At 40.3% G+C, this 22,242-nt stretch overlaps 1 protein-coding gene across 1 annotated transcript in view; it reads left to right on the top strand.

Annotated features, from left to right (window-relative positions):
- The window catches only part of PPARGC1A (PPARG coactivator 1 alpha), a 501,596-nt gene that overhangs the window by 452,460 nt on the left and 26,894 nt on the right, over positions 1–22,242 (top strand). Inside the window, 5 exon segments of the mRNA XM_030564335.1 lie at positions 10,908–11,102; positions 12,484–12,606; positions 13,470–13,674; positions 17,858–17,903; positions 18,012–18,085. Of these exon segments, the coding sequence (XP_030420195.1) occupies positions 10,908–11,102; positions 12,484–12,606; positions 13,470–13,674; positions 17,858–17,903; positions 18,012–18,085 (643 nt within the window).

The following is a 22,242-nucleotide window of genomic DNA, read 5'->3' as shown; positions in this document are numbered from 1 at the left end:
ATCTGAAAGAAAAGGGAATGTGTTCAGTTTTTCTTTAGGGAAAGAAAGGCAAACATAAGGGGTCTGAGTCTCTTCTCACTTACACCAGATCTGAACTGGTTTAAATCTACTGACTTCAATGGAGTTACTTTTGGTTTATACTGTTGTAAGTGGGAGGGGACTCCAGGCTAAGATCATGGTAATTAATTGTAGGACATTGACTTCAGGACCTGGGCCCTCCTTCCTGTCAGAGCAGAAAGCAAGTACAATGCAGCTGTAAAACACTCAGCTGATCATTCTACTCTAACTTGCAGTAGGGTGAAGTGGGAGGTTGTGGTGCAAAACATCGTTGCAATATAATCAGTTACAAATATTTCTTTCTTCACCTGAAATGGTATGCTTTTTCTTTTTGCATTGATTTGTAAGATAAAATAGTACCTTCCTTTGTCTTCTTCACTGAGTTTACAAAACATTATTTTATTGCTGCCTAAACATAAGTGAGTCCCAGCCACTCCCTGAGCAGCTGAATGTGCAAGAGTTGTTATGAGTATCCTGTCCTTTGTTTGAAATTTATAGTATTAGAGGTCATGCTGCCTTGGTTATTGTAGGAGCTTCAGCCTTCTTTCTCCCAGGTTTCACTTCAGTGCAGCTGTGCATGTGAGTAAGGGCCCTAACTGAAGATGATGTGCTGGATTACGAGGGGCTTCATGGATGTCCAAAGTGTGGCTTGTAAGCTCTTGTAGCCAGGTGTTAACCCCACTTTGAAACAGAGATACAGTTAGCAGAAGGCACAAGTCTCAGTGTATAATGCTCCATTTTGATACAAATTGAGGCCACCTGTTATCACCAAGATGGAGTGTGTGTAGTGACCAGTGGTTTGTAAGGATCACATCTCAGTATTAAATACGAAGGTGAATGCAGTTTGCTTCATTTCTTGCAAATTAGGCTCATCCCTCAGGCTCTCCACTCTGTTACTTACTCATGTTGACTTCAGTGAGATTACTCTTAGAGAAAAATGCTACTCAGCATGAGTAGCATATTAGAATATTGCCTAGAGTGAATATGAACTCACTAAGAATATAGGGTCAGATTCCTAGCACCACACAAATATGTAACAAAAAGACAGCTCCTTCCTTGAGGAACTTAAAATCTAAAGTTATACAGTACAATATTTTAATGCAATCCCTTAGAGGTTGCAATCTTTGTTTTTAAAGAGGCAAATAAAGGAATTTCGTACTTCTCTTTCACCGTCTCCTATGATATAGTGGCTTGATAAAGCATCAGCATCTCTCAGATCTAAGAAACAGGCAAATATAATCTCCGTTATGTCTTCCATAGTGAGTGGTCGTGGCCAGGAACATAGCTTTAAAAGGCTATCAGAGAATGAGCAGTATATTTAATTTTGATTAAGAAATGTAAACTTAGAATGCAAGGAATGCAGCCCCTGTGTGATTCATAACATGCACGGCAGCATTAACACTAAATAGCTCTGTCTCTGCTAGACTGGTGGGAGCAAACTAGCAAAGCATTTTACCTGTTATACTGAACCACATTTAATCAACAGTGTCTATAATGACTAATGAGCTTCAGAGTAATATGAAATCAGAAACCAGCAGACTTACTCCAGAGAAACCCCTGTAACGGAGACCCCTTGCTGTGATTGTTCTGTGTAGTTTGCTATTTAAAATCTCTACCTCCAGTTTATGATTCTATTCACACACACACACAATTGCATTAAAAGAACATTAAAGTCATGGCACATGGTGACAAATCAAGGAAATATATAGTTAAGGGTATTATGAGGTGGCTGAGACAGCTAAGCCAATCAGATTGCTTGACTGGTTGAACATTCTGACACCTCTCTTTAGAGAGATGATGTTGGCTGACTGCACGATTCTGTTGCCGCTTTTTGCAGTGAAGGGGTCATTTAAATATTGTGTAATGTTTGTATTTTGATTTAATACAACTATATAAAATGAGCTGAAAATGGTAAAATGCATTTGTGCTTCGTGCTACATTAGTACTTGCACCTGACAGTATTACTCTTACTATTAGTGTCTTCACATTCGGAATTAGAGCTTCACTGTATGATCTTTTTTGGTTTCATTCAAGTGATGATGCCATAAGGCAGGTGCAAATAGAGGAAACTGTAGGCCCAACCAAAGCCCCTAAAGAGATTTGTAAAGGAAATGCACCATTGTGAATAGGTGTCAAAAGACTTGCTGGGCAAATTCTCTCTTCATACCTGAATGCAGCACTCGCTAGTGACAAGCCTGCTTAACCTCACAAGAATTGTGCACACATATCTAAGGACAGAATTTGTCCCACTGCCTATGATGTGTTTTCCTTGGTCATTTTTGGGTTTAGTCTTATGATAGCATTTTTCTGTTGTCTGCATCAAGTCACTTAAAGCCAGCCCACGAATATAGAAAATGTGTGGTGTGTTGCCATCCATCCAACTGGATCACAATAAAAAGATTATTGGAAGCCCAGTTATTTTAACAATATGCTGATCCATTCACGCTACAGGTTTAAGAGAAACCTAGATATTCTAGCTATTCCTGTGTGAGCAGAACTAAAATCTGTCTGTTTGAAATGCCTATTCAATAGACCTGTTTGCATACATTTGATGAAGCTGAACCCATTGACCAGTTAAAGCATTCTAAAAAGTAGTTAATAAATAAGACACTTGAAAAATGCTAATTTCTTGGTCAAATTAATTTTTTTTTAAACAAAAGGCATCAAATCAAAATGTCTCTCATATTTTGATATTTACAAAGAAGCTAAAAGGCATTAGAAACCATTTTTAGATGCCTCTCACAACAAAAAAAGGCTCCACATATTTGAATCAAAGTTTTAAAAAAATAAAAGTTCTTCCTCATCTGGGAACCTGTGTACTGTGTGTAATTTCACCCCGAAAGGAATTTATTTTTATATAGAGTGGTAAAACTCCAGGAAGAGATGGGGGTTATAATGGAAGTCTTGGCATAGCCTTAATTATTGTGAATATAGCAACTGTGACATGACAATAATGAGATGATTATGTTGCAGAAGAAGGGTATATAATGTCACAATAGCACATTTTTATGGAGATGTCTGGCATTACTAACAAGAAGAAGGATTGGCATAGATTAAATGTGTGAAATAATCAATGTAAAATAGAGTGAAGTGATGTTCTTTTCCCCTTAACATACTGTCTAACAGGCAGATATATGGAGCAAAGCATGTGTTGTGGGTGAGCATTTAAAAATTCCGTGCAACTGCAGACAGAGTTTAGGATAGGCGTGTACCACACTTCAAATAAATAAAGAAATGTGAAAAAACAGACAGTGTTGGAATATTTGGGCTGAAATGTTGTTGGCACTTTCAGCAGTAAACGAGTAAGGGGGAAGAGTCCCACACACCTCTTCAATCTTATTACTGTCTTTATCCTTCCTCTTCGCTTCCCCCTTTTTTTCAGTTTAAGATCCTGGGGTCAGGGCCTATGGCTTTGAAGCACCTGGAACATTGTTAGGCATTCAGGACCACATCACTCTTATGAATTACTGGCTGTGGATGGGGGCAGCCATGATGCTGTGGGGAAGGAAGCATGCGTGGTAGGCACCACATGCCTCCACAGAGGAAGTTGTTAAGTTGTAAGCATGGACGTTGGCCTGGGTAACTTCAGATACTCTCCATTAGCGTGAACTACCCTTTTGCCTCTGGCAGTTTTAGATACTTCTCACAAGTCTGGCTATTCTCCTAGTTTCACCACCTTCATCAGTGTTCCAAAATTCTCTCAGTTGTGGTACCCCCTTGCTCAGCTCCCTCCCTCATCAACAACCCCATGCTGACCCATGCCCCACTTCCTTCATTCACAGATTCACTATGCTGCATGCTAAACTCACTCACATTAATACAGGCTGCCAGCCCCTCCTCCTAAATAGGAAAACTTCCATCCTCTCCCTCTCCCCTTTCCTTTACCACTCCTGATTAGATTTATCTCCCTCCATCAGCCCCTGCCATTGTCTTCCATTCTCTCTCTGCCAAGGAGAGGTGGGCAGAGCCTTGCATTTGAATGGCAGGGCTCTCGTGCACCACAAGGGGAGATGCTGCAAACATTCCTAGTTTCGTCTTGTATTGTAATTCCACATTTCTGGCCATGGACTTCACAGAGCTTTTGCCATGAGAGGTCATAATGTAGCTCTTGCATGTTGTATTTCTTGTCTCCACAGAGCAGGAGATAGTTCCACTAGGTTCTCAGCACTGTGAAAATGCAGTTAATATGTTAATGATAAGATATCTGGTAATGCTTTTATAGTGTCAAGTTCTTTACAAGTTTAAACATCCCTCTGGTGAGCCCAGACCAGTACAAAACATAGGTAATGCATTTATTTAGTAATCAGCAAATTACCTTATGTAGTCAGTAAATGTTGAAGCCTGAACTGCTGATAAGATCATTTGCTTTCAGGTGTTTTCTCAATATTGTTCTCAGCATCAAGTATAAATTGAATAGAGTGACCTTTTGATACTGAGTCAAATTGACTGCATTTCCAAAGATTCTGTGGTTTCAATTACCATAAATTTTTGACATTGGGTCCACAGCCACTGCATTGGCTCCAGCATAACAATATCTTATCATTGGTCCTGTTAACACAGTCAGCAGAATTATAGCTTGTTCTCTGTGTTTTTGTTGTAGGTTTGTCGTGTCTTCTTTTTTGTTGTTTGGTTTTTTGTTGCGCAGAATCGAAGCTTACAGTTAGGGAGAGGAAAGATATTCAGTTTATACAAATGAAATCTAATCATTAAGTGGCTTGCAAAATGTGAATGATTTTTGGTCAAAAGATGTAAAATGTGTCACAGGTTGCTAGCTGGGATCCTGAGTTTGTGAGATGGATAAGTCAATTAGTAGCTCCTCAGTTTGTTAGAAACTTAATTGTCAGTCTGTAATGGACACTTCTGAACTGTAACTACTCATTAGAAGCAATAAAACGTGTCTTTTTGTAGAAGAATATTTAGAGGACTTGTTTAAAATGCCATATCTGTGTATAGTATAAAAGCTGAACTTTACATCTGGAAAGAAGTTTCAGATTAAGGGGAAGTGAGGAAAGATCCTATCTGAATATAGCCTATACCTGTGGTTTTCATCTGACATCTGTTGCCTAAATAGGAGAGATTTGGTAATACTTTTACAAAGTCAGGTTCATTACTAGTTTAAGCATTTCTCTGGTGAACTCCAGACAGTACAGAATGAATATATGTATGTACAGCTAATACTTGACTACCTGATTGGCATGTGCACAAATCACGGGTTTTTTGCATACAACTTGGCTCTGAAAAATTACAGGCACAATTTAAGAGTCTGAGTGAAAATCCCTTTGAAAATATGTTACTTTCTCTTCAATTGTGCATAGTGCATTACTGTTTCTTGTGGCTAGCAGTAAAGTACTATAATGTCCTATAATGCGCTATATCTTCCTATCAGAAAGAAGAGAGATTGGCAGAAGATACTAAAAATGGATGCAGGGATTATTTGGGAGGTTGCAGATGACGTGCTGGCTGTATGAATATTTATTTTTTTATTTAGTACTATTACTGTTGATTCGCTAAATATTGCCCCTCTGTTCAATACCATTAGAGAAGAAATGAAAATGGCCCTTGTCCTGAGGAGCGTACAATTTAAAAGACAAAGGCGTAGAACATGATGCACTGAATAGCTGACCTGCTCACTTTTTGTTGGCAAAGCAGAAGTACTCTAAAGGAGTACTAGATATCCCCTACACACCTCTGAGCAGAGGTGATGCATGGGGAGGGCATGCAGGGTCACAGGTGTTGTCCCCCTCCCCTCCCAGATTTGCTGCTTGGCTTGTACAGTTGTGAAGATTAAGGGTAAATTTTCCAAAAACGCCTCTTAGGTGCCTAAATCCCATTGAAAGTCATTAATGTGCTCTGAGGTCAGTTGTGTGTTTGAGATGTGTAGAGCACTGTGAGATTCTCAGCGGGCAGATGCTATAGAAAAAAAATTAATTATTATATTATTATTTAGTAATAGTGCTACTCAGGGCCAGCTCCAGGCACCAGCATTCCAAGCTGGTGCTTGGGGCGGCAATCTGCAAGGGGCGGCAGTCCCTGTTGTTTTGCCCCCAAGCAGCATGCGGAATTGCCTCCGCCGACAGCGGGGGCAGTCCGTGAGCCGTTAGAGCGGCAGGCGTGTTTCTGCGGCGGCAGCAATTCGGCGGCAGCTTCTATGTTTAGCTGTCCGCAGCGGCTTCAGCTAAACATAGAAGCTGCCACCAAATTGCCGCCGCTGCGGGAACACGCCTGCCGCCCTAAGGGCACACGGACTGCCCCTGCCGCCCGCAGCAGCAATTCGGCACGCTCTTTGGGGCGGCAAAAACTGTAGAGCCAGCCCTGGTGCTACTGTACTCCTAATCTCTCAGGCCACCAAGCAGCTGTAAGAAATGAGTTGATGTGTTCCCAGCGGCTCTAGGTTTGCTGCTACCTGATGCAAACTATCCTTACCAGCCTTCTTTACCCACACAAATAGTTATCTTATATTTCTCTGCAGCTAATTTCCCCTGACTTTATTCTGCCTGGCTGGTGGAGCTGGCTCTCCTGGCGATTAGACATTTCTTCTATGACACATTGGTTACTTGCTGGCAGTCTCATTATAGAGACCACAGACTCAGTGGGACAGGAGTCTGAACTTCCGCTTTATTCCTGGAGATGGCTCCTCCAGGAGAGATACATAGGTGGTGTGGTGTGGTTGCACTTTCTTCTTCCTGAAAAGAGGATCCTGGTCTCCACAGATGTCATCAGCAGTGATATCATCAGACTAAATTCAAAAACAGCTGCCATTGCCACCATCCCCACATCACAAGTCCCTAATTACACAGGCAGCCAGAGTCTCAGCTAGTGTAAATGGGTATTGCTCTATTGTAGTTGGTAACACTATACAGATTTATACCACATGAGGATCTCGCCCATCATTTTAAAGATTTTTTTTTCCAGTGCTAATAGTAACTCCACCACATTGTCCTTTGGTTCTTTTTCTATCATAGTACATGAGGCTTGATCTTATTGTAGTCAATGATAATCATAGCTACCTCTTCTGTAGACCCTTCTCATTCATACACATCAAAATGTGCCGACCTCAGAAACTAAAATCAGCTAATGAATGATGACGGTGCCCCCAAGTTTTCTTCAGACTGATCATTTGGATGATGAGAAGGGGCTTGATTTTTGCCCACCTAGAGTCATACTGAAAGATTAAGGGCTTAATTGTGACATTAATCCACAGCCATGAGTTGGGAGCAGTGGGGAGTTGCAGTGCCCCAGCAGACAATCCCGGAGTCATCTGGTGTAAATTGTTGTAATGTAGCTACAGGGTGCAGCATGTACATATCTCTGTGGCTAAAAAACTCTGCTCCCAATGTGCCTCTTTCCATGGGAAGCCATTAAGCAAGGACAGTCCTTAACCTCAGAGGTGTGGAAGGACTGCCGCTGTGAGTGGCTGTTACACAGGCAGTGTAAGTTGGAGAAGGCTCCATGCTTCTTGGCTCCCTCATTGTGATGCACACCTGTAGGGGCCAGACATGTTCTGGTCCTAATCTGTTTTTATCAAATGAACTTTTAGCAAAACATCAAGCATGTGTGACAAAGTGGAAAAGCAGCACATAACTGTCCTGGTAGCAAATGCATTTAAAAAGTCACGGTAATCAGCAGGATCCAGTCATTCCAATGTGTTTTCACAGAGTCCCTATTTGCATGTATTTGTAATCACATACTAGGTATCCTCCCACTCCATGTTCCATGCAGACGTCCATTCAGGTAATTCTTGGCAGTTATCAGTTTCTTATTTAGATGGAAGCCAGTACAAATTTAGTGTCACCGTGTTTAGAATTTATAGGCACAATTCATTGATCTGCTGAGTGCCTCCTGTGATGTGCTGAACATCCTCAGTTCCCACTGACCTCAATGGGAGCTAGGGGCACTCGGTGCCTTGCAGACAGTACTGAGCAGCTCACAGGTTAAGGCTCCGTGAGATTAGAAGGCTAGATGCCCGCACGGAAAATGACCCTCATAAGTGGCAATGCTAAAATGGTGGAATTTACTGCATTTAGCTGTTGCATAGCTTCTCCCTAGTGCTGTCAACATTCAGGCTGTGATAGTGAATCAGAGTTGCCACTTTAGTGATTATTACTCAGCCATTCATCTGCTATACCATCTCACTCTCCCCAGCTCCCCACCCAGCCCAGTTCCTGCTGTATCTAATAAATATATTTCTATATGAACACTAATTTAGGACAATTAGGAACAATAGCACAGTTAAAGCTTTTAAAGGTTATCTTGCAATGTCATTTTACTGACTAATGTGTTCCTGCTGCCATGTCGTTTGTGAACAGACATGTGTTAGCCAGCTAGTGTGCTTCATCTGTGGTGACTTTGATTTATTTGCTCTGTAAATTGGGACTGAAGCAATAATGGAAAGTGACATTAATTGTTTAACAGAGTCCTCTTTGTCACATCCTTTGCTTTCTCTAGGGTGTTTGATTGTTGAAACTTGTACAAAACTAATTGAAATTGCTATGATGAGGAGCAGTGTCCACTCAACTTTCTGTTCTTGAATGTCAGTGCACTTGAATGTCTGTTTAAAGCACAAATGCAAAGCAGCTAACAGCAAATATCAGGGTTTCTCCTAGCATTATATTATTGAAGGAGGCATTCCAGGTCAGAAATAGCAACACTTAGGGTTCTGCTGTGGGTTTGGTAGGTTGTTGTGCTCAGAGGGGAGGTGGGAAGTAGGTGAAGGTGCATCATACCAGCAAAATTTCCAGGCATTCTCTTTGCAGAGCTAGTGGTCAACTGGGCAGAATGCCTCTGGGGCCCCTTGGGACAATGTGCTTAGGAGTGGCTTTTACACCTTCTTTTCGGACTTTAAACATGTAGTCTGCCTCCTACAGAATGTCTGCTATAAATTTCTATTGGTAGATTTAAATATTCAATTAAAAGGGTATTATTCTATTAGGTTGTATAGAGTTGTTATGGAAAAAGGCTGCCTTATATACCAGCGTTTGGACTTTAATTTTGCATGTTTATTTCAACAATGCAACTGAGACAACCCAAGTTAGAGGAAGATTCTCTTTAAAAAATTGGTTTCCATCTCTTCTCCCCACTCCCTTCACCTCAAAACACAACTGTGATAAACTGGTGAATTATGCTTATAGTTCTTCCTATGATTCTGCTGTTTTGCTTAAGATGTGGTCATTTATGTTGTTATGCTGGGAATCACTAGGTGGCACTGTTAAATGTAGATTTGCAAGTTCTTTTTCTCAGAGTGGGAGCATTGTTCAGTCTTTGAATAAACACTTGTCTTGTTAGTTTCGTGATATCGTTTCTTTCTGAGGAGCGGTTGCAAGCAATAAGAGAGTTTTCTCACTGCTTTAATCTTTCTAACTAGAGTAGAGTCTTAGGTCAGATCTGCTCTCTCAAAATGGCATCAGTATTTTCTCTGAGCTTCCTGAAAGAGGGAATTGCCTCAGTGCAATTTGACCACCTCTGTTCAAAGATTGGTGCATTTAGTGTGAATAGAAAAGTTACACTAAGAAAATACCTAGACTCTACATCACTGATTTCTCTTCCAACACTTAACTGGCAAGACCCCAGTGTTTGCTAGTAGTTGGCTGAGGGATGACAATATTTTGTTGTTAGATTATTCAATTTACACTCTGTATAGAGAAACATATTTTTCAGGTCTCGTTGGTATTTTATCTTGCAATCTTTGTCCATTCCTTGATCTTCTAAACTGTGAGAACTTTAAAAAATGTTTACTCAAATTTCTCTGACAAGGTGTATGTTGTGAGCTGGCCCAGCTTCCATTAATGTCAATGGATAGACTACCATTGGCTTCAATGAGATTTGGATTAGGCCCTGAATTCAATGGGAGTCTTTTCATTGACTTTAATGGGAGTGAGATTAGAGTCTAAATAATAAATAATTGATATGACAAATCTCCCTAAAATTAATATATCACATTTTTATTTTCTGGGAAACCTTGTTTTCCAAATACACTATTTGATTGATTGATAGATAGATAGATAATTCAGAATGTATTGCATTAAAATATAAGGAATTTAAATTTATTTGATTTGACACAAACAAGTCCTGTTACGGAAATAAGATATCTAATATAAATTCACATTACCGCCACATCTGATGAGGAATTAATCTACTTTTTATAATTGCAGACTGAATTACATAAATGTATACAATAGTCTCATTGAGCACTCTAACTGCATAACTGGGAAGGACAACTTCAAAGGCAATGGGCATAATACATTTCTTTTAAAAGAACCCAAAGAGTCTATCAATAATGTGAGCGCTGATTGAGAACAGAAACTTGTGTATTTGTTTTTGGACCAAGAATTTTTAGAAGGAGGTGAAGGGTGACACAAGATTGCATACATGTTCAAGACTTGCCTGATTTCTCAACTAATACATTTTGGTGTTCTGATTAGCTGTCTTATTCTGTGACTCTTGTAATTTTGTCAGGTCAATTAACTGGAGTTCAATGCTAGAAAGAGAGAAAGAAAGAGACAGCCTGGGCAGTGCTAGCTTCATTAGATGTCAGTAGCTTAGGAGCATTCTGTAATACAATTTGTGCATGATAATTTAACCATAGTTGTTAACATTGGATTTAAAAAAATCATCTCAGGAAGAAAGTAAATTGGAACAATACACTGCAATTGCAAAGAGATTTCTCCAGCCAAATGCGGAAATGGATAATTTCATTGCCAAAAATTACATTTTATGAAACTCAATTGCAGGTTGCTGTTGCAAAGACAAGTTTTAGACAAAGTTTTTACTTTTGATATAGCAATTCACCATTTTATTTCTCCTGTCTCTCTTACATCTGTCTGTCTCTCTCTGTCTCTTTTTTTGTCATATAGAAGATAGATGAAGAGAATGAAGCAAACTTGCTAGCAGTTCTCACGGAGACACTGGACAGTATCCCTGTGGATGAGGATGGATTGCCTTCATTTGATGCACTGACAGATGGAGATGTGACCAATGAAAATGATGCTAGCCCTTCACCAATGCCCGACGGCACCCCTCCTACTCAGGAGGCAGAAGAGCCGTCTCTAGTAAGAACCCTTCCTACTGTTTAACAGGAATTGGATGTGCCTCTGGCTACCCGCTGCATGGGTATGATGTAGTCACAGTAAGGTTTGGACTTTTCATTTAGACTGAAACCAAAGGAAAATCAAGTCAAATACTAAAACTTGCAGAGGGGACGAGAGGGCAAATCCCAGGATAAATATTAAGAACTTCTATTGAAAAAATGTGTTGAAAAGAGAGGTTTTAATCTGAGATTCTTCTTTTAGAGACTGACACTTTTGGTTATTATTGCATTCACATGAGTAACAGTAATGTTTTTAATTCACATTTCCTTTCTTGGGGCTCTGTTTGTATGTATAGACTTCACTTCTGATAATGTGTAAAGAGATCCCTGTTAATGCTGGCTGGATTTGACACTAGCTGACATGCCTTTAACAATGACTTGACCAGTAAGCACCAGCATAGTGCTAATAGGGGTGGGGTTTCAAAGGAAGATTCTCTGTCTTTAGCTTTCTTCCCTTCTGCAAACAGTAGCATCACATCCACTTCCCAAGCATCCTGCTGTTGTGCAAGTTGCATAACCTCACGGATAGTCAATTTTTAATATATCTCAGTCTAAGGATACATCTGCGCTCCATTTGGAGGTGTGACTGCAGCACAGGTTGGCATAGCCATGCTAACTATTTTGCTAGCATGGCTAATAATAGCAGTGAAGTTGCATCAGCTTGGGCTTCAGTGTGAGCAAGCAATGCATGTGTCTAGGACCCCCCAGTGCCCTTGTGCAGCCTGAGATGAAGCCCATGCTGCCATGACTTCATTGCTATTTTTAGCCATACTAACTGGATTAAAGCAATCCTGGGTCTGCTTCATGTGGACATATCCTTATGAACCCAATGTCAGTGGACTTGTAGTGCAAACCCATTACTTTTGCTTTACAAAAGCAGTTTTGAGTACTGACTCATGATCTTGCTTTTGTTGAAATCATTTTATTATTGACTGCTATAGGAGCAGGATCGGGACCTTAATTTTAATATTTCACATGTCTGTTAAGGTGACTTTTCTTCTGGATAGAACATTAATGTTCTACTGTTGGCATGGATCACTGAGGAGATTCTCCTTTGCCTTGCCTTGCAGAAAACCAAGGAAGTCGTAATTTCTTCCTGCACTGCAGTATACTGCAGTACAGGAAAAGGAAACACACCAGCAAGCATCAGAGAAAAATCAACCCTTTTTTGCCCTGGGGATTATGGAGGACTTTGTTCTGTGTTAGTATATCCTGCTTGAAGAGACTGATTTAACTAATTTTAAGTAACTGTGCAAAATAAGATAAGTTATTTTAATCCTTACAGATGCATAACTTTTCTCTTCCCAACCCACCCTCCTTCTTCTTCCCTGATGTGTTTGTAGCTTAAGAAGCTCTTGCTGGCTCCAGCCAACATTCAGCTAAATTACAATGAATGCAGTGGTCTCAGCATACAAAACCATGCAAACACTAATCACAGGATCAGAACAAGCCCTGTGGTTGTTAAGGTACAAACTTAATCTTTGTAATAAGGCAAAAAAAGTAACAAAGACTTTTATGCTTTCAGCAACTGAGTAAACAGTAGACCTATATGTACAGTATTAATCTGCATAGCATCCTGAAACTGCTTCAGAAAATGTGAACAGATTATAGATTGAGTTCCAAAAAAAATCACTCTTTATGTTGTGAATAGTTCATTTATGCCTTCTCTCTTGGCATTGAGAGGTAGTCCCACCGTCTGTCACTCTTTGCCCACTTTATTGATATACAGAATAGTAGGGGGTGCAATAAAATTTGCTGATGGGCTGATGTTGTTTATGAATGACTCCAAGATGCAGTACTGCCATTTTACCAGCTGTCTAACCTAAGGAAGATTACACTGGAATCTCGGCAAAAGGTCTGTCTCAGCCATTAATTGGGTAGAATGCTGGCAATGACATAATTCTGTTAGCAGGCTGTATTAAACAATGTTTGTCTTGCCATTCACTGTAACCGAAAACAGAGCATTTAGGGGTACTTAAGAGAGTTGTGAATACTGGGCTCAAGCAAATCAGGAGCAAATTAAGGTTTAAACCAGTTTATTTTTTTGTTCACAGTAAAGGTGCTGTAGGGTCTTGTTAGTTACATGTTGTTGAGTAGGAACATTGAAACGTAGGAGAAATGAAATAAAAAGCTGCATAAATGTCATTTAGGAATTTTAAATGTAATTTTCTTTCCTTGTTCTGCAAACAATTATTCACAGCTCATAGATCTAGTACACTTAGACTGAACACTTCATTGAAAATCTCATCTCTTCAGAAAACCTATATCCATTCTGATAAGGTTCAGTTCACTAATTTTAGTTTTTTTTTTATTATGCCTTGTTTTTAAGACCGAGAATTCATGGAGCAATAAACCGAAGAGCATTTGTCAACAGCAAAAGCCACAAAGACGTCCCTGCTCTGAGCTTCTCAAGTATCTGACTACAAATGATGACCCTCCTCAGACCAAACCAACAGAGACCAGGAACAGCAGCAAAGACAAATGCATCTCCAAAAAGAAACCCCATCTGCAGTCTCAGGCACATCATTTGCAAGGTAGGCTTGGGACCCAAGAATGTAATTTTGGCAACGGCGTTAATGGCAGGAAGCTGAAATGCAATGACAGTGAAAACACTAAAACCCAGTACTTCCTCTGTTCTTTGCATTGGTATTTGTAAATTCAGAAGCTGTTCAGCATAGAGGGAATTAACGGTCAGTACAATGAAGTTAGTTAAACGTAGCCTTCTTAATATAGACAATTTAAATCACAATCCCCTTAGAAAAGGAACCTGAAAATTTTAACCAATTTACAAACAATTAACAGACACTGAACCATCCGCAGAGGTTTAATCATAGAGTTCTATATCACTAAGAAGTACTTACACATCTGAAGAAGCTGGGCAAGCCAGTTCATTAATACGCTTCTTTCTTTTTGCCAGTGTAAAAATGAAGGCATTGTTAACTTGCCACATGTGCCTTAAGAGACAATAAATAGTGCTCTTGCAACTACTGACTAGGCAGTTAAATGTGTCATTCCTATTACACTGAGAATGCCAGTTTGTATTTTTATTTTGTAAATAGTTGAAGGTTTAGAAACCAGCCTGACCCTTCTCTCTCTCTCTTTTTCTTAAATTTCTTTATGGCCAAAACAAAACATCTGTGTTGACTTTTAGCATCCTCCCATGTACAAAGAGCTTGGCTGGTGCTGTAAGTAGCTTCTGTGGCAGAGATGCAAGAACTTAAAGACGCTCCCCTGGCAGACATTTTCTATTCTCTTCTCCCTCCCTCCTCCTCTCAGCTAGGATAAAGAAAAACTCTATAAGCTTATGTGCCCAAAGGGAGCTTATTTAAAGTTACTGTTATTTTAAAATACACATACTTATGTACTGGCGGTGCTTCCAAGAGAGCAAAGTTCTGATCTCAGTTACATCTGTGCAAATCCAGAATAACTTCATTGAAGTGAGTGGCATTTCCCCTGCTATAGCTGAAATCAGAATTTGACCCGAAGGTTGCTACTCTGCTTTGTTAGAGCAGGAATAGAAATATTTTAAAGTGTCAGTTCTAAACATATGCATCTTATTTTTGTTTTGTTTGCCCCCATTTCCCTGCCTGTTATCCCATCCCTCCTCTCAAACCTCATTTTGACCCCTGATTAATACAGCTATGTTTAAATCTTCTCTTCCCCTCCCTTTTAATCTTTTCCCAGCTGTAGATTCTGACCTTGGTCATGTGGTATCACCCATTTCGGTTCAAATTCATGTAAACAAGAGGCTGCTTAATGCCAAGTGACACTCCTTTCTGCAGGTTTTAGCAGACTGCTTCACAGCAAAACCAGACTGGATTGTTCAGGGATGATATGGGTCTCTCTGCTGAAACTGTGCTGAAACAACTTGATAAACTCAGTGTACAGATGCAAGACAAGTTAGGTTTGGGCTAAAGGTGAACAGGAGGATAAATACTCCCCCGTGTGTCTGTATGTGTCTCTTGTCTTTTACTTACATTGCAAGTTCTTTGGAGCAGGGACTGCATTTGTACAGCACCTGGCACAGTGGGGTCCTGGTCCATGTGAGGGGCTCCTAGGCACTACAGTAATACACAGAATAAGTAAATATTAGAAAAGTCCCCACAAAGAACTGTACTTACGGGAGTTTAAACAGAGTTTGATTGTTGGCTGTGTTTTTAGTAATATTACAACATTGTCAACATTATTTTCTCGAGTTCCTGCAGCTTAGTCTCCAGCCCCCCAAAAATGTAATTTTTCATTAAATACTGCTCTAGCACGCCAGAGCATAGCGATTAATATCAGAGGTCCTGCATAGGTGCAGGTGAGAGCATAATTAAGTCCTGAAACAAAACTGGGCAAAACTGGGCAAAGTTACACTCCTAAATCTTTATTCAGGTGCCTAAATGTGAACTTGGAAATGTAATTTTAGGGCACTCAGTTGTGGATGTCTCATCTCTTATCTTTCAAACCAAGAACATATATACTATAAATACAAGAGGTGTGTGAAACTTTCAACTTGAACAACAAATGCACTTGAAATCAGCCTTGCAAATTCAACCCATATTCCCAAATCAGCAGTAGTTTGCTTAAACATTTAATCAAAGCAGGATAATGCCTTTTTGCTCCTTCCATAAATATGAGCTTGCTGTTCTACTTCAAGTGCCATTTATGTTGACTGGGAAAACTCACTCGGAGTGAGACAAATGTCATTTTCCTTTAGGGTCACTATCCCAAATTCTTTGTGAACCCAAATGAATGTTCACAAATCCATGGAGGCTGAGCTTGTCTGTGGTTTTATAATGAGATTTGCCCATGAGAAACTGGGTTCTTTTGAAACTGAACATTTTTAATCTACAGGAGGAAGCAAGCCCATGTGAACTTTTATTGGCATTAAAATAGAATAGAAATTGGAAGCTCTAATAAACAGCCAGTAAGAAAATTGGCATCGTGTTGAGTAAATATTTCCTCACAATTATGTGTGATGGTGTTTCTTCATAGCTGTTGTACTCAGATTCAAGTTCAGTAGCACACAAAACTAATAACTGGCGTAGTGGTTTATAGTGAGTTTAGGGCTGTTTGAGAATTAGCCACTATCTGCTTAAATCTAGGGGTCAAATCACAGGTCTGAGAGCTAGCATCTCAGTTCAGTTCCCAGCTGTGTCCCAGATTTCCATATCATTGTGCCTCAGTTTTCCAGTCTGTAAAAAAATATATTATTTTATACTTCTCTTCGCTGTTGTGAAACTCTGGGGGAGATTTTTCAAAAGCACAAAGGATGATTAAGCACTTACTCTCCATTGGAAGTATCAGTCATCTGTAAAGCACCATGTAGATTTTACTCCATTAATAGAATGGATGTGCTTCCACAAACTTTGTTTCTGCTCATTACCACTGTGGTTGAAAATATCAATGCTTTTTCGCCACTTAAACCTGTAGCTAGCCATTGGGGACTTTGGCAAGTCTTACTGAACACAAACATTTATCTAGTAAATATGTGTGTGCCTAGCTAACATGTCTAGAAAACACATATTCATCTCATGGTAACTCGCTAGTTAGTATATAGTAGTAGCCATACTGGATCAGGCAAGGGGACTGTTTAGGTCAATTTCCTATCTCAGGCTCTGGCTAGTTCCTGATGCTTCTGAGGAAGGTGAACGGAAGTGCCTAATCTTCCTTCTTGAATTTTCATAAAAGGAAAAAAATGCCTGGCTCATGAGGATTGGTGTAGACTTTTAAAAAATGAATGATCTCATTGGGAATACTCTAGAGTTTACAAAAATAATTAATTTGCATGTAAAATCCTTTGATGTCAGTGGGAATTCCATACCTGGAATGAATGCAGATTATGCAAGAGTTCACACTCTGGACAAGAGATCTGCAGTGCAGGAGTGCTAGAGAGGAAAATGTTGTTTTAAATAATTAATTTGCAGAAAAGACCCCCCACCCAGTAGCTGTTTTTGATACGTTTACTGCCTTTAAAAATAAATCCAACTCCTGCAAACTAAAATTTGCAAGTAGTACTGTTTTTAATTTTTAATCACTTTATTAGCAATTAAAGAATGCTTAATTGGTTGAAAATATTTTAGTCCTTGGTTTGCTTTGTAAAAAGACAGATCTGAACAAATGGCACCTACAACAGAGTTGTATTTTGTAACTAAAACTTTGTTGTATACTTATTTAGTGTAAACCATCTGTGACTATATCTGTGGTATAGCATAGTTTGCAGAATAACCTGCAAAAATTTGGATTATAGCTGATTCGATCTTGGCCTTACAGAAACAACCTATTTTCAACCTTGTATATAAGACTGTATGCTGTAGAAGTAAAATCACCAGTAACGTCCTGGTGCTTTGTAGTTATTCTGCTGCTCTCATTTCCAAATAAAAGATGAACTGTAGTTTAAATTAAATCTAAGAGAGATAACATTTTCACAGCATATTCTGTAAATTTCTCTATTGATTGTTACATATACCACTCTATTTTCTGAAAAGTTCTTTGCATTTGAGCTTTATACCATACTTCAAAGACTCAGTAATTGATGTAAATCAGTGTTGGAATTTAGGTGCCAGTAATAAGGGGTCAGAATGGATCTCGCTTTTATTTAGCCATCAGATAAACTGAGCTTAGCCCTAATGGACTCAGATAGAATTCCTGCACTGATATAAACAATATACTAATATAAATTTCTGAGTCTTCACAATATTTCATGATCAGTTTCTTTTTTTCCTTCTTCAGCCAAACCAACAAGTTTATCACTTCCTTTGACACCTGAGTCACCAAAGTAAGTATTAAGAAATGTAGAAGTTTACAAAAGGGAGGGGGCTTTAATACATTTTGGCTACAGCAACTCCATTTCAGCTTGTTTTTATAAATGTGCCCTGTCTTCCAGTGATCCCAAGGGTTCCCCATTTGAGAACAAGACTATTGAACAAACCTTAAGTGTGGAACTCTCTGGAACTGCAGGTGAGAGATGTGGAATATGAACATTTTTGTTCTGTAAGCCTGACTTTTTTTTATTTGGTAAGAAATGTATAGTGGGATGTTAAGGAGATCTTCAAGGGATTAATTTTAATGGTTTAGCGTTGACTTTTTACTGAGTTGCCTCACAATGGGGTATGTTTAAAACTGACTTCAAGCCTACAAGCAGAGTACAGGTTATGGAAAAATGTGAATGAAAGCATTTGTCTGGAATGTTTCCCCATTCCCTCAGAGATTTGTGTGGTGCTGAGCATTGTTTTTCAAACAGATCTGACAGCACAGACTACAGAGGTGCAGATGGAAAAGTTGTGTCATTGAGTCAATATGATGCTAATGTAAGGCTGTTCCTCAGTGAACATTTTGGTCAGTTCTAGATTTAAATGTCACAAACAAAAGAGTTTCTTCCTTTTTCCTTGGGAGAATGTTTTTTTGGTAATCATCTTAATCTTTCCTTTTCTTAATTTCATCCCATTAACCCTCTTGATACCTCCTTTGAGTGATCTCAGTCATTCCTCTCCTTGCTCTCTGGTGTTTTCATATTTCAGGTATTTGTAGACTTTTATCTTGTTCCCCTTTAGTTGACATTTCACCAGGCTATACATGTTTAACTCATTTGCTTTTGCCCACAAAAGTCAGTTCCTCCAGATCTCGGATTTTTCTGTTGCTTTCCTCTGAATGCCCTCCAGTTTGCATGTATTATCATGGGAATGAGGTCCAGAACTGAGCACAAGATCATGGGTGTAGTTTCACCAACATTGTTTAGAGAGAGGCTATTGCCTCCCTGCACAGCACAGTACTAAAGGACAGTGTAGTAGAGATGTGTTTCATTCATGAACATGTACAAGGGCAGACTCTGAGATATAAATTACTTTAAACTGTAGCAGTGTTCTATGAAGGTCAGATCTACAGCTGGTGTAAATCAGCATAGCTCCACTGAAGTCAAAGGCTGATTTATACAAGTTGAGGGTCTGGCTCTAACTTTGTAACGGCATTTTGGACTATTGATTTCATGCACACAAAATCATCCTTTCACTTCTTCAGAAGCTGCTTCATTAATTCAGCATTTAAATAGAAACGCGGCATCCTGCTAATCTGCAGCCTGAGTTTCTCCTTATTCAAGTGAGGAAAAAAAGATCTTTTGGGCAGGAGACCATCTTTCAGTTCTGTGTTTATATAGCATCTAGTACAGTGGGGTCGTGGACCATAACTGGAGCTCCTCAGTGCTAATGAAATACAAATAAATAATAATATAATAATATTAATTAAATATAATGTCAAACTAAAATTGTATGCAGGGTTGCTGTAGCCATGTTTGTCTCCAGATATTAGAGACATAAGGTGGATGAAGTAATATTTTTTATTGGACCAACCTCTGTTGGTGAGAGAGACAAGTTTTCAAGACAATGGTCTGATAAAAGATATTACCTCAACCACCTTATCTCTAGAATGGTTACATTTGATCTCTTGGGAAGAGAAGGAACATAAGGTTCTTTCAGTGGAGCGTCCCAGGACAGGTGCTACTAGTGTAGGGAGGAACAGGTCCCCATAGTGTCCTGCGGGTATCTGACTTCTGCAATGTAGCACCCAGACAGCACAGGATGTAGCACTTGGTAATCCACATAACAGCACAATCATGTGTACGGGAGTCTTTTGCCATTGAACAAAGATGTTATATGATGTAAAAGACACCGTCCCTTCTTCCCAGTGGACTTCGTCTTTATAAAATCAGATCAGATGTCTTTGTAAAACCAGAATAGTCTACAGTGTGTACTCATGGAAACCAGGTAAGCATCAGAATGGCTCAGGTGCAGCAGAACCATCTTCATCGTCACTGCAAAGCACGTCAGGACAAGAACAACCTTTTGTGAGGCACAGCAGCAGCATTATGTTAAGGCTTGGATTCTCCTGCCACCATCTGAAGGAGCAGCAAAGAATCCTGTGGCACCTTATAGACTAACAGACGTTTTGGAGCATGAGCTTTCGTGGGTGAATACCCACTTCTTCAGATGCATGTGGTGGAAATATCCAGGGGCAGGTATATATATGCTAGCAAGCAAGCTAGAGATAACGAGGTCAGTTCAATCAGAGTAGAGAGTCCATATATCCAGACAGTCCTTCAGTGAGAGTGCCAATGCCCGAGATGATGGGGCGTCCAGGATTTCCGGGTTTGTGGATCTTGGGTAGTAATCCTGGAAATCCTGGACGCCCCATCATCTCGGGCATTGGCACTCTCACTGAAGCACTGTCTGGATATATGGACTCTCTACTCAGACCCTATGCCACCAGCACTCCCAGCTATCTCCGTGACACCACTGATTTCCTGAGGAAACTACAATGCATTGGTCACCTCCCAGAAAACACCATCCTAGCCACCATGGATGTAGAGGCTCTCTACACAAACATCCCACACACAGATGGAATACAAGCTGTCAGGAACACTATCCCTGATGATGCCACAGCACAACTGGCTGCTGAGCTCTGTGCCTTTATACTTACATACAACTATTTCAAATTTGATGACAATATATATCTCCAGATCAGTGGCACTGCTATGGGCACCCGCATGGCCCCACAATATGCCAATATCTTTATGGCCGACCTGGAACAACGCTTCCTCAGCTCTCGTCCACTCACACCCCTTCTCTACCTACGCTAAATTGATGACATCTTCATCATCTGGACCCATGGGAAGGAGACTTTGGAAAAATTCCACCATGATTTCAACAGCTTCCACCCCACCATCAACCTCAGCCTGGACCAATCTACATGGGAGGTCCACTTTCTTGACACCACGGTGCAAATAAGTGATGGTCACATTAACACCACCCTATATCGAAAACCTACCGACCGCTATGCCTACCTTCATGCCTCCAGCTTCCATCCCGGACACATCACACGATCCATTGTCTACAGCCAAGCACTGAGGTACAACTGCATCTGCTCTAACCCCTCAGACAGAGACCAACACCTACAAAATCTCCACCAAGCATTCTCAAAACTACAATACCCGCACGAGGAAATAAGGAAACAGATCAACAGAGCCAGACGTGTACCCAGAAGCCTCCAACTGCAAGACAAACCCAAGAAAGAAACCAACAGGACTCCACTGGCCATCACATACAGTCCCCAGCTAAAACCCCTCCAACGCATCATCAGGGATCTACAACCCATCCTGGACAATGATCCCACACTTTCACAGGCCTTGGGTGGCAGGCCAGTCCTTGCCCACAGACAACCTGCCAACCTGAAACATATTCTCACCAGTAACTGCACACCGCACCATAATAACTCTAGCTCAGGAACCAATCCATGCAACAAACCTCGATGCCAACTCTGCCCACATATCTACACCAGCGACACCATCACAGGACCTAACCAGATCAGCCATACCATCACTGGTTCATTCACCTGCACATCCACCAATGTAATATACGCCATCATATGCCAGCAATGCCCCTCTGCTATGTACATCGGCCAAACTGGACAGTCTCTACGGAAAAGGATAAATGGACACAAATCAGACATTAGGAATGGCAATATACAAAAACCTGTAGGAGAGCACTTCAACCTCCCTGGCCACACTATAGCAGACCTTAAGGTGGCCATCCTGCAGCAAAAAAACTTCAGGACCAGACTTCAAAGAGAAACTGCTGAGCTTCAGTTCATCTGCAAATTTGACACCATCAGCTCAGGATTGAACAAAGACTGTGAATGGCTTGCCAATTACAGAACCAGTTTCTCCTCTCTTGGTTTTCACACCTCAACTGCTAGAACAGGGCCTCATCCTCCCTGATTGAACTGACCTCGTTATCTCTAGCTTGCTTGCTAGCATATATATACCTGCCCCTGGATATTTCCACCACATGCATCTGAAGAAGTGGGTATTCACCCACGAAAGCTCATGCTCCAAAACGTCTGTTAGTCTATAAGGTGCCACAGGATTCTTTGCTGCTTTTACAGATCCAGACTAACACGGCTACCGCTCTGATACTTGACATCTGAAGGAGGAGGTGGTGACATGATGAAGTTCTACCTGGTAATTGTTGAAATGGCTCTACAAAGAGCAAGCTGTCATCCATTCCAGCCCAGAAAATCAGCAGCCTGCACTTCACATCGGCAGACTGGCCAGAAATAAGAAGTCA

The sequence above is a fragment of the Gopherus evgoodei genome, chromosome 5 (genome assembly GCF_007399415.2).
Source record: "Gopherus evgoodei ecotype Sinaloan lineage chromosome 5, rGopEvg1_v1.p, whole genome shotgun sequence".
NCBI classification, from domain to species: domain Eukaryota; kingdom Metazoa; phylum Chordata; order Testudines; family Testudinidae; genus Gopherus; species Gopherus evgoodei.
The sequence above is the reverse complement of the archived record's forward strand: the minus strand, read 5'-3'. Positions and strand labels throughout refer to the sequence as shown.